The following is a 19540-nucleotide window of genomic DNA, read 5'->3' as shown; positions in this document are numbered from 1 at the left end:
CAGGAGTTAAAAATCTGTGCGGAGGCAGCAAACCCATTGACCCATTGACCAAATCTGCCAATTTTTGTAAATAAAATCATATTGGAACACAGCCATGATCATCATTTATGTATTTATTTTCTAGGGCAGCTTTCAGGCTACAACAGCAGAATCAGACAGTTGCAACAGAGACCACAGAGCTCCCAAAGCCCAAAGTATTTACTACCTGGCCCTTCACAGAACAAGTCTGCCAACCCCTGTCCCGGTATCTATGTGGTGAGGCGGTGGGGGTAGGTGAACCTGGTAAGATAAGTGGTCAGACAGGAAACTACAGAAGGGTCCATAACCCATACTTGGAGGGTCAGGGAGGAAGTGATAGCTAAAAGAAGAGACAACTAGGCTAAGAACTAAAGAACAAAAAGGAGTTAAGACGGGGAAGGAAGGTCATTCCCAGCAGAGAAAGCAGCACATGCAAAGGCCAGGCAAGGAAAGAAAAAAGGAGGAAGTGGTAACGGATGAGGCTGCAAACTAAGCTGGGCTCAGGCAGGTCATAATCTCTCCTGAATGTGAAAATCATATTCAGGATTTTGGACATACAATCTCCCCTAGGTAACTGCAAATCACTGAAGGATTTTTATGCAGGGCACTGCTAAAGCCAATGTGTGCTTTAGAAAGATCATTCTGGCTGTGGTAATACTCAACATTTGTTGGGGCATTTATTCTATGACAGCTCCGTGCTAAATGCTTTGCATGCATACAGGTATATGGAAATATTTGTTAAGTAGCTGGATGGCACCAGGAGCCAGGTAGAGAGAGGGCAAGAGTAGGGACAGTTATGGATCTAGGAGAGCCAATGATCTCCCTAATGATGGACAGGCAGAGCACCGCCCACACTTAGAGGCAGGAGGAGGATGAAGAGAATAGAAATGATTGGAAAGGGCAGTATAATGTCACTGAACCCAATAAATATCAATAAGGGAGTGCATATTAATAAGGAGCGGATAGTAAAAGCCAGACATTGTGAAGAGGGCAAAGAGAGATGGAGTGAGGAAGAACAGAGGGGTTGAGGTTTGGCAAGAAGCAGGTCACAGCTGCCTTAGAACAATTTTAGCAGAAGAGCTGGGAAGCAGACAGGATTATGAGGGTTACGGAGGTGACCAGAAGTGAGAAAATGAAGGTCATTGTCATTGAACACTTGTTTGAGAGACTTGTCTTTATAAAGAAGCAAAGAAATAGGATGGTGGCTGGATTTCTTAAAAAACAAGTCCGTAATTCAGCAGCTTTACTTCATTTTCTGATTCATGAAGTAAATTCCTCATCCCAAGTAGCTGCTCATTGGAAGCAGCAGTAAAGGACACATTATGCAAATCTGCCACATGACGGAAGCAGAAGACAATGCAGGGGAGCATCGGTTAGCAATGGGAGTTGCAGTACTGCACTATCAGAAAACGGGGCAGCATATTTGAATGCTTAACAATGCAATCGGGATAACTTCCAGGTGGGAGAGAAGGTTCTCCTTAGTATCACCAGATTAGCATCGCAGCCAATGTCATTTCTGAAAGCCATTCTTCAGAGATGGTCATCCCTGAACATGCCCTCATGTCTGACTTCCTCCTGCACAAGCAATCAGTGTCCTTCCAAAGCTAATGAGACCTACACGAAGAATTAATGGCTCTGCCAGTGCCAGTATTATACTCTGCATCTTTAAAGAGCTCAAAATATTAAAGAACAAGCCCAAAGAACATTCCTCCCAGATCCTCATTAGATTGATTTTACAGATGAGTAAACTGAATCACAGAAAAGCAAGACAGTAGAAACGAGAAGTCTTACTTTACTTCTCTCTGACACCACAGTGAGGCTGCTGCCTATCAGATTTGTAATTAAGCTGCTATCAAGAAAAAGAATAACTCCCTCCTGGCTTTGACTCTTGGAGACCAATGGATTTTCTTCTCTTTTTAAAAATGTTTATTGCATTTATTGGGGTGACATTGGTTTAAAAAATCATATAGGTTTCTGGTATACAATTCTATTATACATCATCTGTAAAATACATCATTTTATTGTATGTTTGCTATGCAAAGTCAGGTCTCCTTCCATCACCACTTATCCCCTCTTTTGGATACCAATAGGGTTTGAATGCCTGTTGTTGGAAAACACAATGTCTTTTTTTTTTTGAAAAGTGGGTATGTAACTACCAGTCTAAATGAGTTTGAAAAATTATAGCTGCACTTTCAATATAAAGCAAACTACTCAACTCAGAGTCCACCTGTTGTGGAGACAGGAAGGTGTAGCGAATGTGAAAGGTGTTTTTTTTTTCTTGTACCTTTCAGCTTCAGTAACTTTATAAAATTTTCTTAAACAGCATTTGAAACAAGAAATCATTATGGGGATTATTAGTCCTAGCCTGTAGGGACAATTTATTTTTCTGCTTCACAAGTTTAACTTCTTACTTGGATCATGATTGGATGCTAAGATACTTAAAAGGTCACTTTATCAGCTCAGCCACAAATGGTGCTGTTATTACAGAAAAGTTATGTAAAAGATGAAGAGAGAAGTAAGTCCATTAGCATGTAAAAGGCACCAGAAAAATGGGGAAAATTTCAAGCTAAATACTTGTAACACGAATCTGGCTCAAATCTTTTGTTCAAATGGATGACTTCCAAGAGCTCTGTAGTTCCACTTTCCAAGTCTAATAGGCACGGCTCCCTCTGACCTTGGGCAAGTGCACAAAAACGCCAATTCCCATAAGGCTCCTGGTATTGTTTTTATTTTGCACTCTGTAAAGGCTGCATTTTGAACATTTTCATAATGGTCAAAACACTCCAAGTCAACATAGATGGCAATTGCTAGACACACGGTAGCTGCTAAAAAAAAAAGGTAATTTGGTATAACTTCATTTTTCCTCCTTCTGATTAGAGTTTACAAATATAACTGTCAGCTAGTTACCCCCGTGGGGCCATGAGTCAGCCCTCCTCCAAGTACAACATAAACTTCTTAATTCAATCTTGGGCCTATAAATGTACCATAACACTGCCAGTGTTTTGACGTTATCGGTATCTTTATCTTCCTTTGCTCCGCACTCTCATAGATTTTATGTCTTCCATTGCCTACTGTAATTTGTTGCTGGGAAAACAATTATATGGAAGGATGAGGGGTGAGATCCCCATGATATAGTGTGTGTGCACATGTGTGTGAGCAAATGAAGGAATATGTGTGCAATGATCATGCAAATAATATGACAGATCTGAGGGCAATCCTGTAAGATACTTGAGGTCAAGAATCATGTATTGTTTGTTCATTGTTGTATCCCTAGCAATTAACACTGTCCCTAGAACATAGAAAATGTTCCATGAATACATGAAGGGTACTAGCACTCCATGTTCCCACTGGCAAAACAAGGCTTCTGGGTTCAAAGTGAGGATGTTAGGGGTTGTGAGAGAGGCAAGGAAATTCAATGCAGGGAAGGGGATTGGGGACTGGGTGAAGGAGGTGAAGGGACTGAGAAACACAAATTGGTTGTTACAAAATAGTTATAGGGATGCATAGGAATTATAGTCACTAATGTTGCAATAACTGTATGGGGTACTGGAAGTATTGAAGGAAACACTATTTGAAGTATATGATTGTCTAACCACTAAGCTATACACCTGCAACCACTTCAAAATAGAATTCAAAGGAAAAAAATAAATGAATACAAATAAGACTGACAAATCTTTCAGAAAAACAAAAAGAAAACTGAATACACAGAACTTGGACTTGACAAGCTTCCAGTCTAACTGAGGAGACAAGATATATGTAAGTGAAAACTTAACTCCTAATTCTAGAGAGTGAATAATGGCATGCCAAAGGTAATTTTTCATACCGAATGCAGCCACTACATGGGTTCAGAGGAAAGAGAGGCTGCTGAGGACCGGAGTCATTAGGGAGAGCTACACAAACAAGGCAGGAATTGAGTTAGACCTCAAGGAGGAAAGACAGAGGGGAAGGAAAGGAAATAGCTGTTCAGGAGAGGGGAGAGGGGAGACTACAAATGAGCAGCCATCCAGACAAGAACAGATACTTTGCGACTTAAAATTAAGGAAGCAGTCATCATCAGACTCTGAAAAAAGACATGATGGAAACATATACAGTAAGGAAGTAAATAAGTACAAAGTACGTGCATTTTGTATGGTAATCATTACATACTTGAACTCCTTGGTGGAAAAAATAAAGTAACTCTGAAAATTAGATACATTATATATGTTGCAAATTTGGGTGAACAGGTGGGATGCCAGAGGACCACTACTGCAAAAGACCAGGGGCTAGTGAGTCGCAGGCTGATGTGCCTAAAAAGGAGGGAGCTGAGGTATGACTTCTGTGGGCGCGAACAGGTAGAGTGCGGCTTGCGTTTTGTGTTGAAGGAGCTTGTGATTGCAGCATAGATCTGACTTTCCCCAAGTCTTATGTGACCTGATGTGCTTTTGTAGCTATTCACTGATTGTGTCAGTTTCCATTTACTTTATATACTTAAGGATTCGGAAGGGTCAAAACTGTGTGCACAACTATTCTGCAACCCAGAACTAGATACATAAGGAAAAAGTTTGAAATTTTGACCTTCAGAGTCACACCTCAATAAAATCAAGGGTAAGTATAAAAGACCCAAAGGAGAAGCAATAACTAACAGACAATTAAAAATAAAAGGGGGTTGGTCCTTCTTTTCTAACCATGTCTAGAAATTGATGTAAGAAATCTTTATTAAAGTTAATCATAGCAATGTAGACAAACTATCCACGTATCATGTTTATGTGTGAGAATATGCAGAGCAGAATGAGCAAAAAATTCTGTTACAGATTTCAGTAAATACTTTGAAAGTCACTTATGTGGATCCTTTAAAACTCCCATTCGTTAATAGAATATTGATTAAGTGAAAAGTTAACTCTTGAGAATATTTCCTCAATAAAGTGTATCTATGCATGGATGTACTATGATATTTTAACTAACATTAATTATATCCTCTTGATGTCTCTCCTGACTTGCTCTAAAAAGCTGATAAGACCTGCACTACATCCTAGTTAACAGGAGTGTGATGCTTGTTGCTTAGGCAACAGGATGAATAAATGCAGGTCAGAATGCGCTTCAAGGAAAACAAAAGCTAGGATGATACTGAGTGGAGACGGAGCAGCTCTAACAGATTTCTCATCACATTCATGAAATCTGTTTCTTGATGTGGGCTGATCATATTAGTGTACTTTAACTAAGTTCATAATGAAATAAATTAGATTATGGAGATCAATAAATAATTTTCATAGGGGCAGAAATTGACTTTTACGACAGTAGTAGCAAATAAATTGCTGGGTGGCAGCATAGAAAGCAATAATCGACAACACTGTTCTATGGTCTGCTTCATTTCATAATCACAAATTCCTCTAAATGACAATCCAAACTTTTTCAACATTTCACTCTGTCTCATGAGGAAAGTGTTTGACTGATTTGTCTGAATTAACCAGGTTTTCTTAATTTCTGGAAAATCATACACAATACTTGGAATGCTTAGGACTGGAAAACTAAAGACAATAATTTACGGAGCAGATCGGACCCTGGTTTGGCCGTGTATGTGCAGGGTTCCTGCCCCCCAGGCACGTTCCAGCATGCTCGTACATATTTCATTCATGAATGTTGGTTATGCGCTCCACATGCTTATCTGAAACCTGTTTGATTAGACTTTCCATTCTAGGCTTTTAAAAAAAAAGGGATTCTATTTGCTGGAAAGTGTTTAACATGCAGAAGAAAATCATGCTTCATTAAAATGTTTCAAAGCAGCCAAACATTCCAGAGAATCCAAGAAACCTACCAAACTTCTCATGAGAGCAGAATAAACATGGACAAGGGTTTGAGGAATAGGAGTGAGAAGGTCTTATCTCAAGTGAAGACAGGGAGGAAGAATGCTTATCAGAATGTGCAGTAAACATAAGCAGCGACGCAAAGACTTTCATTCTGTTTCTCTAATTCTTGGTGTCATCTGTTTGGTGTCCCCAATCTGTCCTAAATCTGCTCAGCATCCTACGACTCCGAGAGCAATGGAAAAAATCTGACTTTTTTCCTATTTCAATATCCACAATATCTTGCCTGTCTGATCAGTGATGGTATTCTTAAACATGAGAAAAATAACAGTAGCTGTGTATTTCACTGTAAAAAAAAACCAGGTTCATAAAGACTACTATGTATACAATTACTTAGGGTGCATATGTTTTGATGCATTTATGTAGGTTTTTTTTAAAAAAGCTCATGGGGTATACATATTTTGGGGGAGAAAAGCAGAAGTTTAACAATTTGAGTAATTTTCAAATCTACAATAGTCAAGTCAGGCGTGGAGTAAAATGATCTCCAGTGGAGATAAAAAGACCTGACTAGCTCTCAGTATTTGGTGATCGTTTCTAGTATTAATAAGCATCGGGCGTCGGCCCCAGCATTTTACTTAGAAATAGCTATTAATGATTTCTACAAGCCTTTTTCATGCTACATGCCTGTGCTATGAAGCTCTCTCTAAATTTAGGGATAGGCAGTATGTGTCATGGGACCTCCCAAGCCAGGAAAGGTAACAAGGGCAGTGACGTAAGTTAACAAGGGAAACTGATGAGCACGAGGGGAGGTATCTGAATGATTAGAGGGCTGTATCACGGGTCTGCGCAGCGCCCCGTCCTCCTGCTCACCTGTATTCCCCGTGGTGAGAAGTTTGCACACAGCAGGTCTAGATTGCATGCACAGCAGTGAGCAGCAGAAGTACATGAATGTAGTTAGTCCATTAGCCTCTCTTTCTCAGGATTGACAGCTAACTGATGGAAGTGTTTATTTTCCACCTAAATATACAATACTTCAATGCCCCACAATCCACATACGTAAGTTAGTGAATGCTCTCTGTAACTGTCTATCTGAAGCAGTTTGCTAAGGAACTGAAGGTTGTCCACCCGATTTAAACTGCTTTATCAAACAATTATCAGGAAAAAAAAATGAGCTTTGCACCGTAAACAGAACAAATTGTCTAATTAATCACTAAATGCTGATGCTCAAATGAAATATATGTTTTTAGGAATCTAGAATCAGCTGAAGAGTGCTATAATCGAACTGAATATTCTGAGACAACAAATTTATAAAAACCACAGGAGGAATGACAGGGAGAATATAAATGTTAATCTTCTCCCACTGCCTATAAATAGTACTCTCACCGGTTCATTCATATAATACATATGTATACGGATGCCTAGAGACATCATTTCTCAGCAAGTGTCTACATGTACACAGCAAGTTCAGTCCTAAGGGCATCCGATTTCCCGAGGCAGCTACACATATACGACTGACCGGTTTGGGTGCACATCGGGCTGCCTGTGCGCCCTGTCAAACACAGAAGAAGCAAAGACAGACAAAAGGCAGCTCCGTGGACACAGAGAGCATCTTACCATAAACTGCACATTGTCAAATCCATTAGCCATCAGGTGGTTCTCGTACTGAGGTAGCCCAATGCTTTCCAACCATTGTCCCACTGTTTGGACAGGGCATCTGGGTCCTGTAAGAGGATGAAGAGGGAAGCGTTTAAGCAGGGAGTAGCCGTCCACGGGGTAATAGCGGTAGTCCTGGGCTGAGAGGTGGCATTGCCACATCATGCTCCTGGGAAAGTTGCTATCAAAGGAGCCCGCCAGCTTGACAGATTAATGTTCTCAGCGAGAGAGCAAAGTCAGAAGTAAAACATAGTTTGCCAGGCAGGCTGCGGAGTATGACTTGATCCTAGCTCCACATTTCTTACATATTAATCTTTACTACCGACCAGTACGTCACACAGCCCCCAAAACCGGGCAGCAGAAGAAGGCACATCAAGCTGTCGGCTTAGGCTGGTCTGCGTTCTATGTGATTGTTGGAGTACTCCACAATAAGCAATGCACGGCCAGCAGCCAGAATTCTTTTTATCAAGTACTCCTACACTCATCAGTATGCAGCTCCCTGCTCCCTGCTCCCCCTCGCTCGCTCCCCTTCATTACCCAGCCCAGGCTACACCTCGCATTTTCAATAATAGCCATCAGATAAGGCAGATATTTTTTTTTGTCTGCAAGCTGTAAGCTGCTTCCTCCTACACACCCATCCAAGCGTCAATCTTGAATGATGAGAGCAGTCAAAACAAATGCAGAAAATAGCAAGACTCAAAAGCAAACCAAAGTGCTTAAATCTGAATTGAATCTTCATACCGGTTATGCGTTACAGAGCTATTTGTTGTGGAATTTTACGTTTCAAAAGACACCAGGAAATGCAAAGCGTTAACTATAGCTTATAGCGGAGCTCCCTACAGGTTCCCTGTTCCCCTTTCTCTCCTTCCCTTTCTTCTTCTTTCTAAAATGCAGCACAGATAAACGTTGCTGATCTGAAGCTTTACAGTGTTTGGAGAATAATGATTCTCTTTCTTTACCACACGGCATCAAGAGGAACTTCTCTGAGATTCTTTTTTTTTTTTTTCATTTTTGAATTACTGCAAAATACAGAAACTGCATCTCAATCCTGAAGTCAAGATAATTCATTTCTTGTTTGCATGGCTTCTTTCAAACAAAAGTATTACCAGGCACAAAAAATCCTTCTCCCCTCTGATATTTATAAACCGTGTCTGCCAGTGTTATCATTCTAAATTAGCTATAAAGGTAACATTACTGGGTAGAATTTTTAAATAAAGAAGAGCAGCCCTAACCAAAAATAATTCAAGAATAACAGATGTAAATGTGTGAGTTTTACTGAATGGCAGCCAGACTGAGTAATTAATTTAATAATTAAGAGAGAGGAGAGAGTAATAATAGAACCCATAGGGCCAGATCTTCAGGAAGAATAAGACTTACTTCAGATTAGGAAAGAACTTGAAAAAAGGTTAGTCTACCCGCCCCCCAGCCCTGCCCTCACCACCCCTGGCCACATGAACCCCTTGTCACAGTGTTCCTGGAAGAATGTCATCTAATTTATGCTTGAATGCTGCCTGTAACAGAGCTCTTACTACTTATCAAGAAGACTCCATTTATTAGAAAGATATTTTACTTCCTACCTGACTCTACTCACTGGCTCCAGCTCTGCCTTCGGAGTCCCAGAGTGAGAACAGTGCCTTTTTCACATGGGTGGGTTTTTTTATAATTAAATTTACTTGTTTTTTTAAAAGATTTTATTTATTTATTTTTAGAGAGGGAAGGGAGGGAGAAAGAGAGAGAGAGAGAGAGAGAAACATCAATGTGCAGTTGCTGGGGGCCGTGGCCTGCAACCCAGACATGTGCCCTGACTGGGAATTGAACCTGCGGTGCTTTGGTTCACAGCCCACGCTCAATCCACTGAGCTATGCCAGCCAGGGCCACACTGGTGTTTTAAAAATTAAAAATAACTCTGATCAACTCCCCCCTCCCCCACCATGAACAGGGCCTGGTGCACAGTAAATGCTCACTAAGTATTTATTGAATAAATGAAACATCATTTTTCTTCTTTCCCCAAATCTTATCTTTCCGTTTCCTTCCTCTTTTTAAAAACATCGTCAACCTCCCAGAACACAGACATTAAACTTGAAAATGTCTTGCACACTCTCTCCTTCACTGCTGCCATCAGTTCCCAAGTTCTTGTCATCCCTCACTGTAGAGTCTCCAGCTTTCAGTCCCTTGATTCTATTTCCTGTTTATGGAACGACTGGCTTTAACCCTGCTCCCCGCATCCAGGCCCCCTGGCCTAAGGCAGCAGTGCCTGTGGCATCGGTCTTCCCACCCCTGATATTTCAAAAACCTATTTTATATTGTAAGTGTCAGAATAAGTTCTCTCAAGTACTATTTTCATTATTACTCGCTTTTCCAAAACTCTTTCATGGTTTCCAGTTGGCTTCAAAATAAACTCTTGACTTCTTTGATGATATTTTGGGGCCTCTTTATGATCAGCTACAAATAATCCACCTTTATTTCCCTCTCCCCAGGGTTCCCATTAGCTGGGACTACTGGCTGGTCTCTAAAGGCAGCCTGTAACGTATGTCGGTTGGCTTTATTACGTTCCCACATTTCCTCCCCGTCATTGGCTTAGAATCAGGTGACACTTTTTTTATGAAACCTCCTCTAATCCCCCCTAATGGGAATAAATCTCTTCTTTATTTATCTTAAGTGGCATTTTTAGATTCTCTATTATAACACGTATTTTCTGTCTCACGTTAAAGTTACTAGTTACTTTAACTAAAGTTGCTAGTTGGTGTATAAGACTTATTCTTGAATGTAGGAATGTCTTTCTAATATTGCACACAGTAAGGGATCAGAATGACTCTGCCAACCCAAATCATGGAACTTTATTTTCATGATCCAAACTACAGAACATCCTCCTAGTTTTTATTTAAATTTTTTTTTTGTTTTTAAATCTCTCCCAAGTATGTGAAGTCTTTACAAAAGAAGATAGTTGGGTTTCTAAATAGAATTTTCAGGTGAATTTTTGTTTATAATCCTCATCCTCTCTTTCACTTGATTACAATTTATCCTTGATTGGTTCCAGGTCTCTTAGGAAGGTCAAAACGTTTGTAGCTGTCTAGAAATCCATTTTAAGAAATTCTGGTTCACAATATTACTGGTATGAGATGTTAAGAACAAAACACAATTTGCCCTTGGACGTCTCTAATGCTGGTACCGGGTGGAATGAAGTATTAATTGCAGCCTCTCCTAGGCTCACATCCGCATGGTTCCCCTCGATCACTCTCAGCTGTGGGTAGGTGAATAAACTACACAAAGAGCCAGCAAACGCTGCAATAACGTTTGGACTTGGTAAGACATATGCCTATCGGCCAGCTCCTCAAATCCCATCTCCTCTCTTGAGATGCAAAACAGGGCTGAAGTACAGGGAAGAGTGCCACACACATCTAAGGAATTAAATCATCTTGGTTACATAAATGAATGGCAATGGAAATGACTTTCATAGGATTTTTGTTTCTTAATAGAAAGAGAGAGATCTATATCTATCTATCATTTATCCATGGGGGGGTTCAAGGTCTAGGATGCTATACAAAAATAGCTCAGACAGAATACTGGGTACTAACCACTTGACAAATTATTTTATAGACTGATTCAATTTTATCCTTTTAACTGTTCAATCATTCAATTTATACTCAGAAGTTCTCGTATTTTGGTGAAAGGTTACAATGCCAGCGGGGAGTTAGGAGACAATTGGGTGGAGAGAGGTGGTGAGGTGGGGAGAAGAAGAAGAAAGGACCTTGAGTCATGTAATTAAAGTTATTTAGTTAAAGTATTTTCTCAGGAGCTGAACCTCTAAAAGAAACCGGGTCCAGGTCTGAAGGTCATTTTCAATAGTGCTTAAGTATACGTTTCCTTGAAACATTTTCTTGGAGCCTTCAAATTCTTAAAGCAGAACAACACATTAGTGGGCGGGCACCTTCATTCAACTAGAACTTCCTTAAGTCCCAAAAGTGAGATAAGAGGAGGGAAGGAAGAAACTAAAAGTTATTCTGGGCTACTATGTCCGAAGCAGTGTGGCGTGGATTATTATCCCCATTTAGAGATAAGGGAATTGAAGCTCATAGCGTGTGATGAAACCAGGAATTTTCTTTGACACAGTCTTTCAAAAAATAATCCTGAGGGTTCCCTTTCCAGAATGGCAATGCAAAGAGCTCCATGGACCCTACCCCAGGCCAAGCAAGCATAATTGTATAGGAAAATGAAACCACCACTTGGAATCTCTGGAAATTGTCTCAGAAACATACAGAGGATGAAGACATATTATTCAAGAATATCTATTCAAGTTGTGTTAAGAACAGAGAGAATCTATGGCCATGGAGCCATGACTGGTTCCCTCCCAGCTCAGCTGGAAAGAAACTCCACTCTGGGTGGCTGGGCCCAAGAGGACACGGCTCTGTCTCTCCTCAGCTCCCACCCATGGCACACGGTACCTCATCAAAAGAGGTGGGCCAGTAACGTTTCCGATTCCCCTAACTCCAAGTTAAATTTCAGAGGTTAGATTTCTGTGCATGTGTAGCTGCGATGCCATGGGTTCCCTTTTCCCTCCCAGCCCCCATTCATAAAGTGGAGGCTCCACCCACTGCAGCAGCCTGGGAGTGGTGAGGCCCTCAGTGCCCTCATCCAGCTTGATCCTAGGCCTGAGGTCCCAGGCCCAGAAAGTCAAGTGGAGGAGATGAGGCTACCATCCCTGCCCAGAGCCCAGAAGAGTGGTTCAAAGCTCTTGCCAAAGGGGAGAGTCCGTCCCTAAGTAGAGAGTGCTGTAAAGCTCTACCCCAAGAAATTGATATTATTTGAAATAGAGTATGAGGGCATTCAAGCCTAAGTGGGTTATTGAAAACAATAAAGATTTTTATGATAAGCAATTAAAAGAACACTGACTAGTATCTCCCTTAGGGCAACTAGCTCAGTGGTAGGCCAGCTAGTTGTAGAGAATCAGAAAAAGAGACAGTGGGAAGTGTCCTCTTGCAGTCTTAACAAACTTCCAAGGCTGGCCTTAACAACCATTCCAGTGTAACTGGACAAGACGCTGGAACAGTTCATATCTCAGGGAGCTGTCAAAAACAACATAGAAATCAGCTGGCCACTAGTGGAGCCTGATATCTGGGTGTGATACCACAAGAGGATTATAGCTGAAAAGAAGGGTTGGGGAAAGAGAGAAAGAGACCTCTGCTGTGACCACTGTCGTCCCAGGATGGCTGCGCCCACGGGCAAGGCTGCACCCTTGAGTGGATAAATACCATGTGACAGACCCATAAAATGAGATACTGTGTGGCAATAAGAAGAAATGAGTTACCGATAGATGCTATAACACGGATGAACTTTGGAAACATTAAAAGTGAAAGAAGCCATTTGTAAAATATCATATATTTTGTATGATTCCATTTATATGAAATATCCAGAAAAGGCAAATCTATAGGAACAGAATGTAGATTAGTGGTTGCCTGGCGGTAGGGAGAGAGGCTTGGGGGTTAAAAGTCAGTGACTGTTAATAGATACGGGGTTTCTTTCTAAGGTGATAAAAATGGTTTAAAATTGACTGTGGTGGTAGTTGCACAGCTCTGTGAATATACTAAGAACCACTGAATTATACACTGTAAATGGGTGAATTGAATGATGTATAAATTATAACTCAATCAATTCACAATTATTGAATAATAATAAGACAAAAATAATAAAAATAATTCTTAATTTTCTTTACATTTATAAGAACAAAATACACACAGCTGGATATGTGTACACTGCTATTGTTTTATACATACTGCTATTTTTAGTGTTCTCTAGTTTTTGTTCTTCTTCCATTTTTTTGTTACTTCTTCCCCCATCCCTCCATACTATCTGTGTCATCCATCCTGTCCTTAAAGTATTCATGATAACAAACTAGTGTGTATCTTTCATGCACATTCACCCATTGGCACAGACACAGATATGTATCAATATACATGCATGCATATGTATATGATATGTAAATGCAGGGGTTACTTTGGACAGTTTTTCATAAAAATATAATCATACCTCACTCACTTTTCTGAACCTTACTTTTCCAACAAAGCCTGATAGAAATTCTACCAAGTGAATGATAAGCCATAATTTATTCTTTAAATTACAGTAGTGCACAATTTTGATACACTGTATTTTATTCATTTCTTTGCATGTTATCTCCAGGCCCACCCCTTCATTTTCTTTTTAAAAACTTTGTATTTTGAGTTCATTATAGATTCACCTGCAATTATAAGAAATAATGAGAAAGATTTTGTGTGGACTTCACCCAGTTTTCCCCAATGGTAGCGCCCTGTACATCTATAGCATAGTATCACAATCAGGTAGTTGGTGTTGGTAAAATCCATTGATCTTACTCAGATTTCACCAGTTTTACAGGTGCTTATTTGTGTATGTGTGTGCATGTATGTGTTGTATGTGTTTAGTTCTTTGCAATTTTATCACATGTAGACCATGTGACCATAATCAAGGTCAAGATAAATATACTACCATCCCAAGAATCCTTCCTGGTACCCTTTCATAGCCATAGCCATCTCCCTCCCTCTCCCACTAGCAACTACTAATCTGTTCTCAACCTCTATCATTTTGTCATTTCAAGACTGTTAGATGCATGGAATCATACAGTGTGCGAGCTTGGGATGGTCTTTTTCCATTCAGCATAATTCCCTGGAAACCCATACAAGTTATTCTGTGTATCAGTAGCTCATTTCTTTTTTTTTAAAGATTTTATTTATTTATTTTTAGAGAGAGGTGAAGGGAGGGAGAAAGAGAGGGAGAGAAACAGCAATATGTGGTTGCCTCTTGCTCGCCCCCTACTGGGACCTGGCCTGCAACCCAGGCATGTGCCCTGATTGGGAATCGAACCTGTGACCCTTTCCTTTGCAGTCTGGTGCTCAATCCATTAAGCCACACCAGCCAGGGCTCAGTAACTCATTTCTTTTTATTGCTGAGTAGTTTTCCATGATATGGATGTATTAGAGTTTGATTAATAATTCACCCACTGAAAGACATTTGGGTCATTTGCAGCTTTTAGCTGTTACAAATAAAGCTTTTATGATCATTAGTGTATAGGTTTTTCTGTGAACATAAGTTTCCTTTTATCTAGGATAAATGTCTAAGAGTGCAATTGCTGGGTCATGCGGTAAATGCATGTTTCATTTTATAATAAACTGTTGTATTATTTTCCAGAGTGGTTGTACCATTTTACATTCTATTTAGAAATGTATGAGAGAGAAAGTGTCTTTGCATCTTCACCAGAATTTGTTGCAATCACTATTTTTTAGGAAATGTTAGCTATTCTGATAGGTGTGTAATGGTACTTTATTGTGATTTTAATTTGCATTTCCCTCATGGCTACTGATGGTGAACATATTTTTATGTGTTTATTTGGCATTCACGCATCCTTTTTGGTAAAATGTCTGTTTACGTCTTTTGCTTATTTTCTAACTGGGTTGTTTGGTTTTGATATTATTGAATTTTGAGGGCTCTCTATATTATCAATACAAGGTCTTTGTAGATTTTTTTATTCACAAATATTTGTTCCCAGTCTGTAGTCTGTCTTTGATTCTCCAGATTTTTGCAGAGCTAAAGTTTTTAATTTTGATGAAGTCAATGTATCAATTTTTCCTTTAATGATCATGTTTTTGGTGTCTAGCCTGTTTTTAACTTTCTAAAATGAGAATTTAGAAAATATGTCTGTATTAAATAGCCTATAATGAATTATTTTTTAATCTGGTATTATTAAAAAACCCCTACAATCTGGTGGCTTACATTTTAATAGACAAATAAATCTAGGGTAATGAAAATCATGCTTGATTTTAATCATTTCATCTTATTTTATGTTTATATTTACCTACAACTTTGTTTCCTTATTTTCTTTTTCTTCAATTTTATGGTCTCATGATATTCCTATTCATTCCATTTTTGCCTTTTGAAATTTGAGATTTTGCGATACTTCTCCACTCCATTCATGATTACTTTTCTTTTTCCTGCTCTAAATATCAGATATGCTTTTCTAGAATTATTTGAAAATAAGGTACTAATTCTTTCCCTCTTTAATACAGTCAATTTCTCACTCACTTCAGTAAAATTAGGCTTTCAGAATATATTTTCTTCTCTATTCTCATATGTGTTGTAATTTCTAAAATGTTTTTCCTTCACCTTTCCCCAACCTATTCTTAGGTTTTGCTGATAATCACTTTTAAAACTTTGCTCTAGTCTATTACTAGCATTTTACTTATAAGATATTCCTTTTGTTTAATGATCCCTTATTCAATATGTATGTAGAACTCCCACATTGTGTTTATCATATCAGTTTAGATTTAATTATTGTAAAGATTTTTTGATCACTGTTGTATTATATCCTCATAACTTTCTCCATCTTGGTATTTCTGTTTTTTATTTGGGTTTTTTAAAAATACATTCTCATATACTCAGAAAATTTTGAACTAAATGAAAATAATAGTACAGCATATTAAAATTTGTGGCTTTAGCTACAGTGGTACTTAAAGAGAAATTTATAGCATTAAATATCTAAATTAGGAATAAAGAAAATTTCAAATCAATAATTCTATCATCTAGTTTAAGAAATGAGAAAACCAAAAGTTTTTCAAGTAAGCAGAAATAAAATAAAAATTAAAAAATAAATAAAATAGAAAAAAGAAATATCAATAGAATAAATCAATGAAACAAAAAAAAACTGTTATTGGAGATAACCCATAAAACTGATAAAGCACTGGTCAGGCTAACCAGGAAAAAACCCAGAATAAATAATTAACCAATATGAAGAATGACAGAAGTGATAGACTTACAGCGACTACAGATATTAATAAGGATAATAAAGAAATATTATGAATAATTTTATGCTAAAAAATCCAACAACTTAAGTGAAATGGATAAATTTATTGAAAGACACAACTATCAAAGCTCACTCATGAAAAGTTTCCTAACTGAATATCTTTTTATTAAAGTAATTATACTTAAACATTTTCATAATTCAAGATATGAAGTCAGCATTACTCTGATACCCAAATTGGATAAAGCCATTTGAGAAAAGAAAACCACAGGTCAGCCCTGGCTGGCGTAGCTCAGTGGATTGAGTGCGGGCTGTGAACCAAAGTGTTGCAGGTTCGATTCCCAGTCAGGGCACATGCCTGGGTTGCAGGCCACAGCCCCCAGCAACCACACATTGATGTTTCTCTCTATCTCTTTCTCCCGCCCTTCACTCTCTAGAAATAAATAAATAAAATCTTTAAAAAAAAAAGAAAAAGAAAACCACAGGTCAATGTTTGTCATGCACACAGACGTAACAATTCTTTAAATCTCAACAAATATATTCACTATCACATAAAAATAATAAAACATGCCCAAGTTGGGTTTATCCCAATAATGCAACCTTTCTTTAACACTCAAAACCCAATTAATATAATTCACCATATTAATTACTAAAGAAAAACCATAAGATCCTCTCAGCATTTGCAGAAAAAAATCATTTGAAAAACCCCAACATCCATTCCTCATAAAAACTCTCAGCGAACTAGAAAGGAATTTCTCAAACCTCATAAAAAGGCATCTATAAACAACCTACTTGTGAAAGACTGAACGCTTTCCTGCTAAATTCAGAGAGCCAGGCGAGGATGCCCACTCTCACCATTTCCATCTAACGTTGTCCCAGAATTCGAGCCAGCACAATGAATGGTGAAAAAGAAATAAAGTGTGTCCAGCTTGAAAGGATAAAGTTCAACTGTTTCTGTTTGCACAGGACATGATCATCTATATATAAAATCCTGTGAGATACACATAAAAAGCCACCAGTATAACGCATTTAGCAAGGTTGCTAGATACAGGATCAATATATAGAAGTCCATTGTATTTCTAGACACTAACGATGAACAACCAGAACTTGAAATTAAAAACTGCATTATTTACAATGGCATAGAAAACAAGAAATTTTAAGAAGTAAATCTGTCAGAAAAACTCGTCAGACCTATACACTTAAAACTACAAAGCACTGCTGGAAGAAATCATATAAAACCTCAATAAATAGAACAATAAAGCATGCTCATGGATTGAAGGACTCAACATTGTTTTAATATGTCAGTTTTTCCCCAATTTATTGATAGATTCATTGTAATCCCAAAAGGGATTATAATTCCAAAAGGCTTAAATTTGTGTATGTGCATAAATTGTCAAACTTTTCCTAAAGTTTCTATGGAAATGCAAAGGACCAGGAATAATCCAAATAACTTTGACAAAGAACAAAACTGGAGAAGGTATGCTATTTGAAGTTACGGCCATCTAAAGCTAGGGTCATTACCACAGTGGTGTATTAGTCTTAGGGCAGACAAAGAGATGCATGGAACAGAAGGAAGGGTTTAGAAACAAACTGACACACAGAGGCCCGACTGGTTTTTGACAAAGGTGAAAAGGCAATGCTGGGGGGAAAGGAGAAACTTATCTGTGAACGGTGCTGCAACAGCTGGAGGTCCATATACAAAAAAACAGATTTCAATCCATATCTTGCACTTTATATAATAATCACAGTTCTAAGTGTAAAATCTCAATGTATAAAACTTCTAGAAGAAAATTTAGGAAAATAGTTTTAGGGAAAATCTTGAACTTGGGCTAAGCAACAAAAGCACAATTCTAAAAGAAAAATGATCATTAGAATTCATCAAAATTTTAAAATTCTGCTCTTTGAAAGACACTCTTACGGGAATTAAAAGACAAACTGCTGATGAGAAGAAAGCATTTGCAAATTATATCTGATAACAGTCTTGTATCACATATATAAAAAACTCTCAAAATTTAGTAACAAGGAAACAAGAAATCAATGATTTTAAATAAGCTAAAGATTTAAACAGACACTTTACCAGGGAAGACATATACCCAGGAAATAAGCACATGCAAAGATGTTCATCATTTGATATTAAGAAAGTACAAGTGAAAACTACAATGTGATACCACTCATTGGAATGTGTAAAATGAAAAAACGCTGACCACACCAAGTGTTGACAATGATGTGGATCAACTGGGATTCTCGGACACAGCCAGTGGGGATGTAAAATGGTCCAACCACCACAGGAAAAAGAGTATTTCTTAAAAAGTCAATATACATCTACTACATGGCCCAGCTATACTACTGCTGGGCGTTTCCCCAAGAAAAATGCAAGCATATGCCATCCAGAGACTTGTATGTGAATGTTCACAGCAGCCAACAGCTGGAAACAGCCTAAATGTGCACCAGCAGATGAATGGATCCACAAATCGTGGCCTGTTCACGCAATGGATTATTACTCAGCAGTAAAAAGGAACAGATTCATGCATGCATCACATAGATGAATGTAAAAATAATTCTGCAGAGTAAAAGAAACTAGAATCCCCCTCCAAAGACTGCATTTTGTACAATACCATTTATATAAAATTCTAGAGATCACAAACTTATCCACAGTGGTGGACAAGTGGATCGATGACTACCTGGGGATGGGGAGAAGGGGAGTGGCAGGGATGACAAAGGGACACGAGGAAACTTTTGGAGGGGATGGATGTTTATTTTCTTGACTGGGGCAATGGTTTCACAGGTGTCCCATCTGTCAATCACCAAACTGGACACTTTAAATTTGTGCAGTTTATTGTATGTCAGTCATACCTGAATAAACCTAGTTTTAAATGTTTTTTTTTAAAGAAAGAAAAGGAAATAGAAAATGGTGGGGGAGGGAAGTGACTTATCTTAGCCAAAATTATGAGGGAATGCCTCTCTGAAAAAGGGACATTGGAACAGAGACTGGAATACAGTGACGAAGCAAGCCATTCTGTATCTATGAAAAAGGAATCTGAGGCGGCGGGAACCGTGAGTCCAAACTCCAGTATCCTGCTCTCTATTGTAATGGCCTGGTGACACTGGAAAGTGGAGGACTAGCTTAATTTTGACATGTTCTTAACTGTTCTCACTGTATATAATGTCACCATCGAAAGCCTTGGTGATTGAGATGAATGTGGACTTACTCAAGGATACTGTCCGAAAACTGTTATAACTGTATTAAATTAAATCCATGGTATCAGTTTAGGTTTCAAAAATCAAC

At 38.5% G+C, this 19540-nt stretch overlaps 1 protein-coding gene across 10 annotated transcripts in view; it reads right to left on the bottom strand.

The window, feature by feature from the left end:
- Positions 1 to 19540, bottom strand: part of ANKS1B (ankyrin repeat and sterile alpha motif domain containing 1B) — an 830913-nt gene that overhangs the window by 335407 nt on the left and 475966 nt on the right. For 6 of the 10 annotated variants that reach the window (XM_045826440.1, XM_045826441.1, XM_045826442.1 and 3 more), the window contains exon 15: positions 7413 to 7519. In XM_045826440.1, the coding sequence (XP_045682396.1) occupies positions 7413 to 7519 (107 nt within the window). Of the gene's footprint in view, positions 1 to 7412; positions 7917 to 19540 lie in introns of those variants that run through there. The other 4 variants (XM_045826446.1, XM_045826447.1, XM_045826449.1 and 1 more) reach the window with 3 other exon arrangements.

This window comes from Phyllostomus hastatus, unplaced genomic scaffold (genome assembly GCF_019186645.2).
Source record: "Phyllostomus hastatus isolate PE091 unplaced genomic scaffold, TTU_PhHast_1.1 phas_scaffold_755, whole genome shotgun sequence".
In the NCBI taxonomy this organism is placed as follows: domain Eukaryota; kingdom Metazoa; phylum Chordata; class Mammalia; order Chiroptera; family Phyllostomidae; genus Phyllostomus; species Phyllostomus hastatus.
This window is presented reverse-complemented; position numbering and strand designations above follow the sequence as displayed.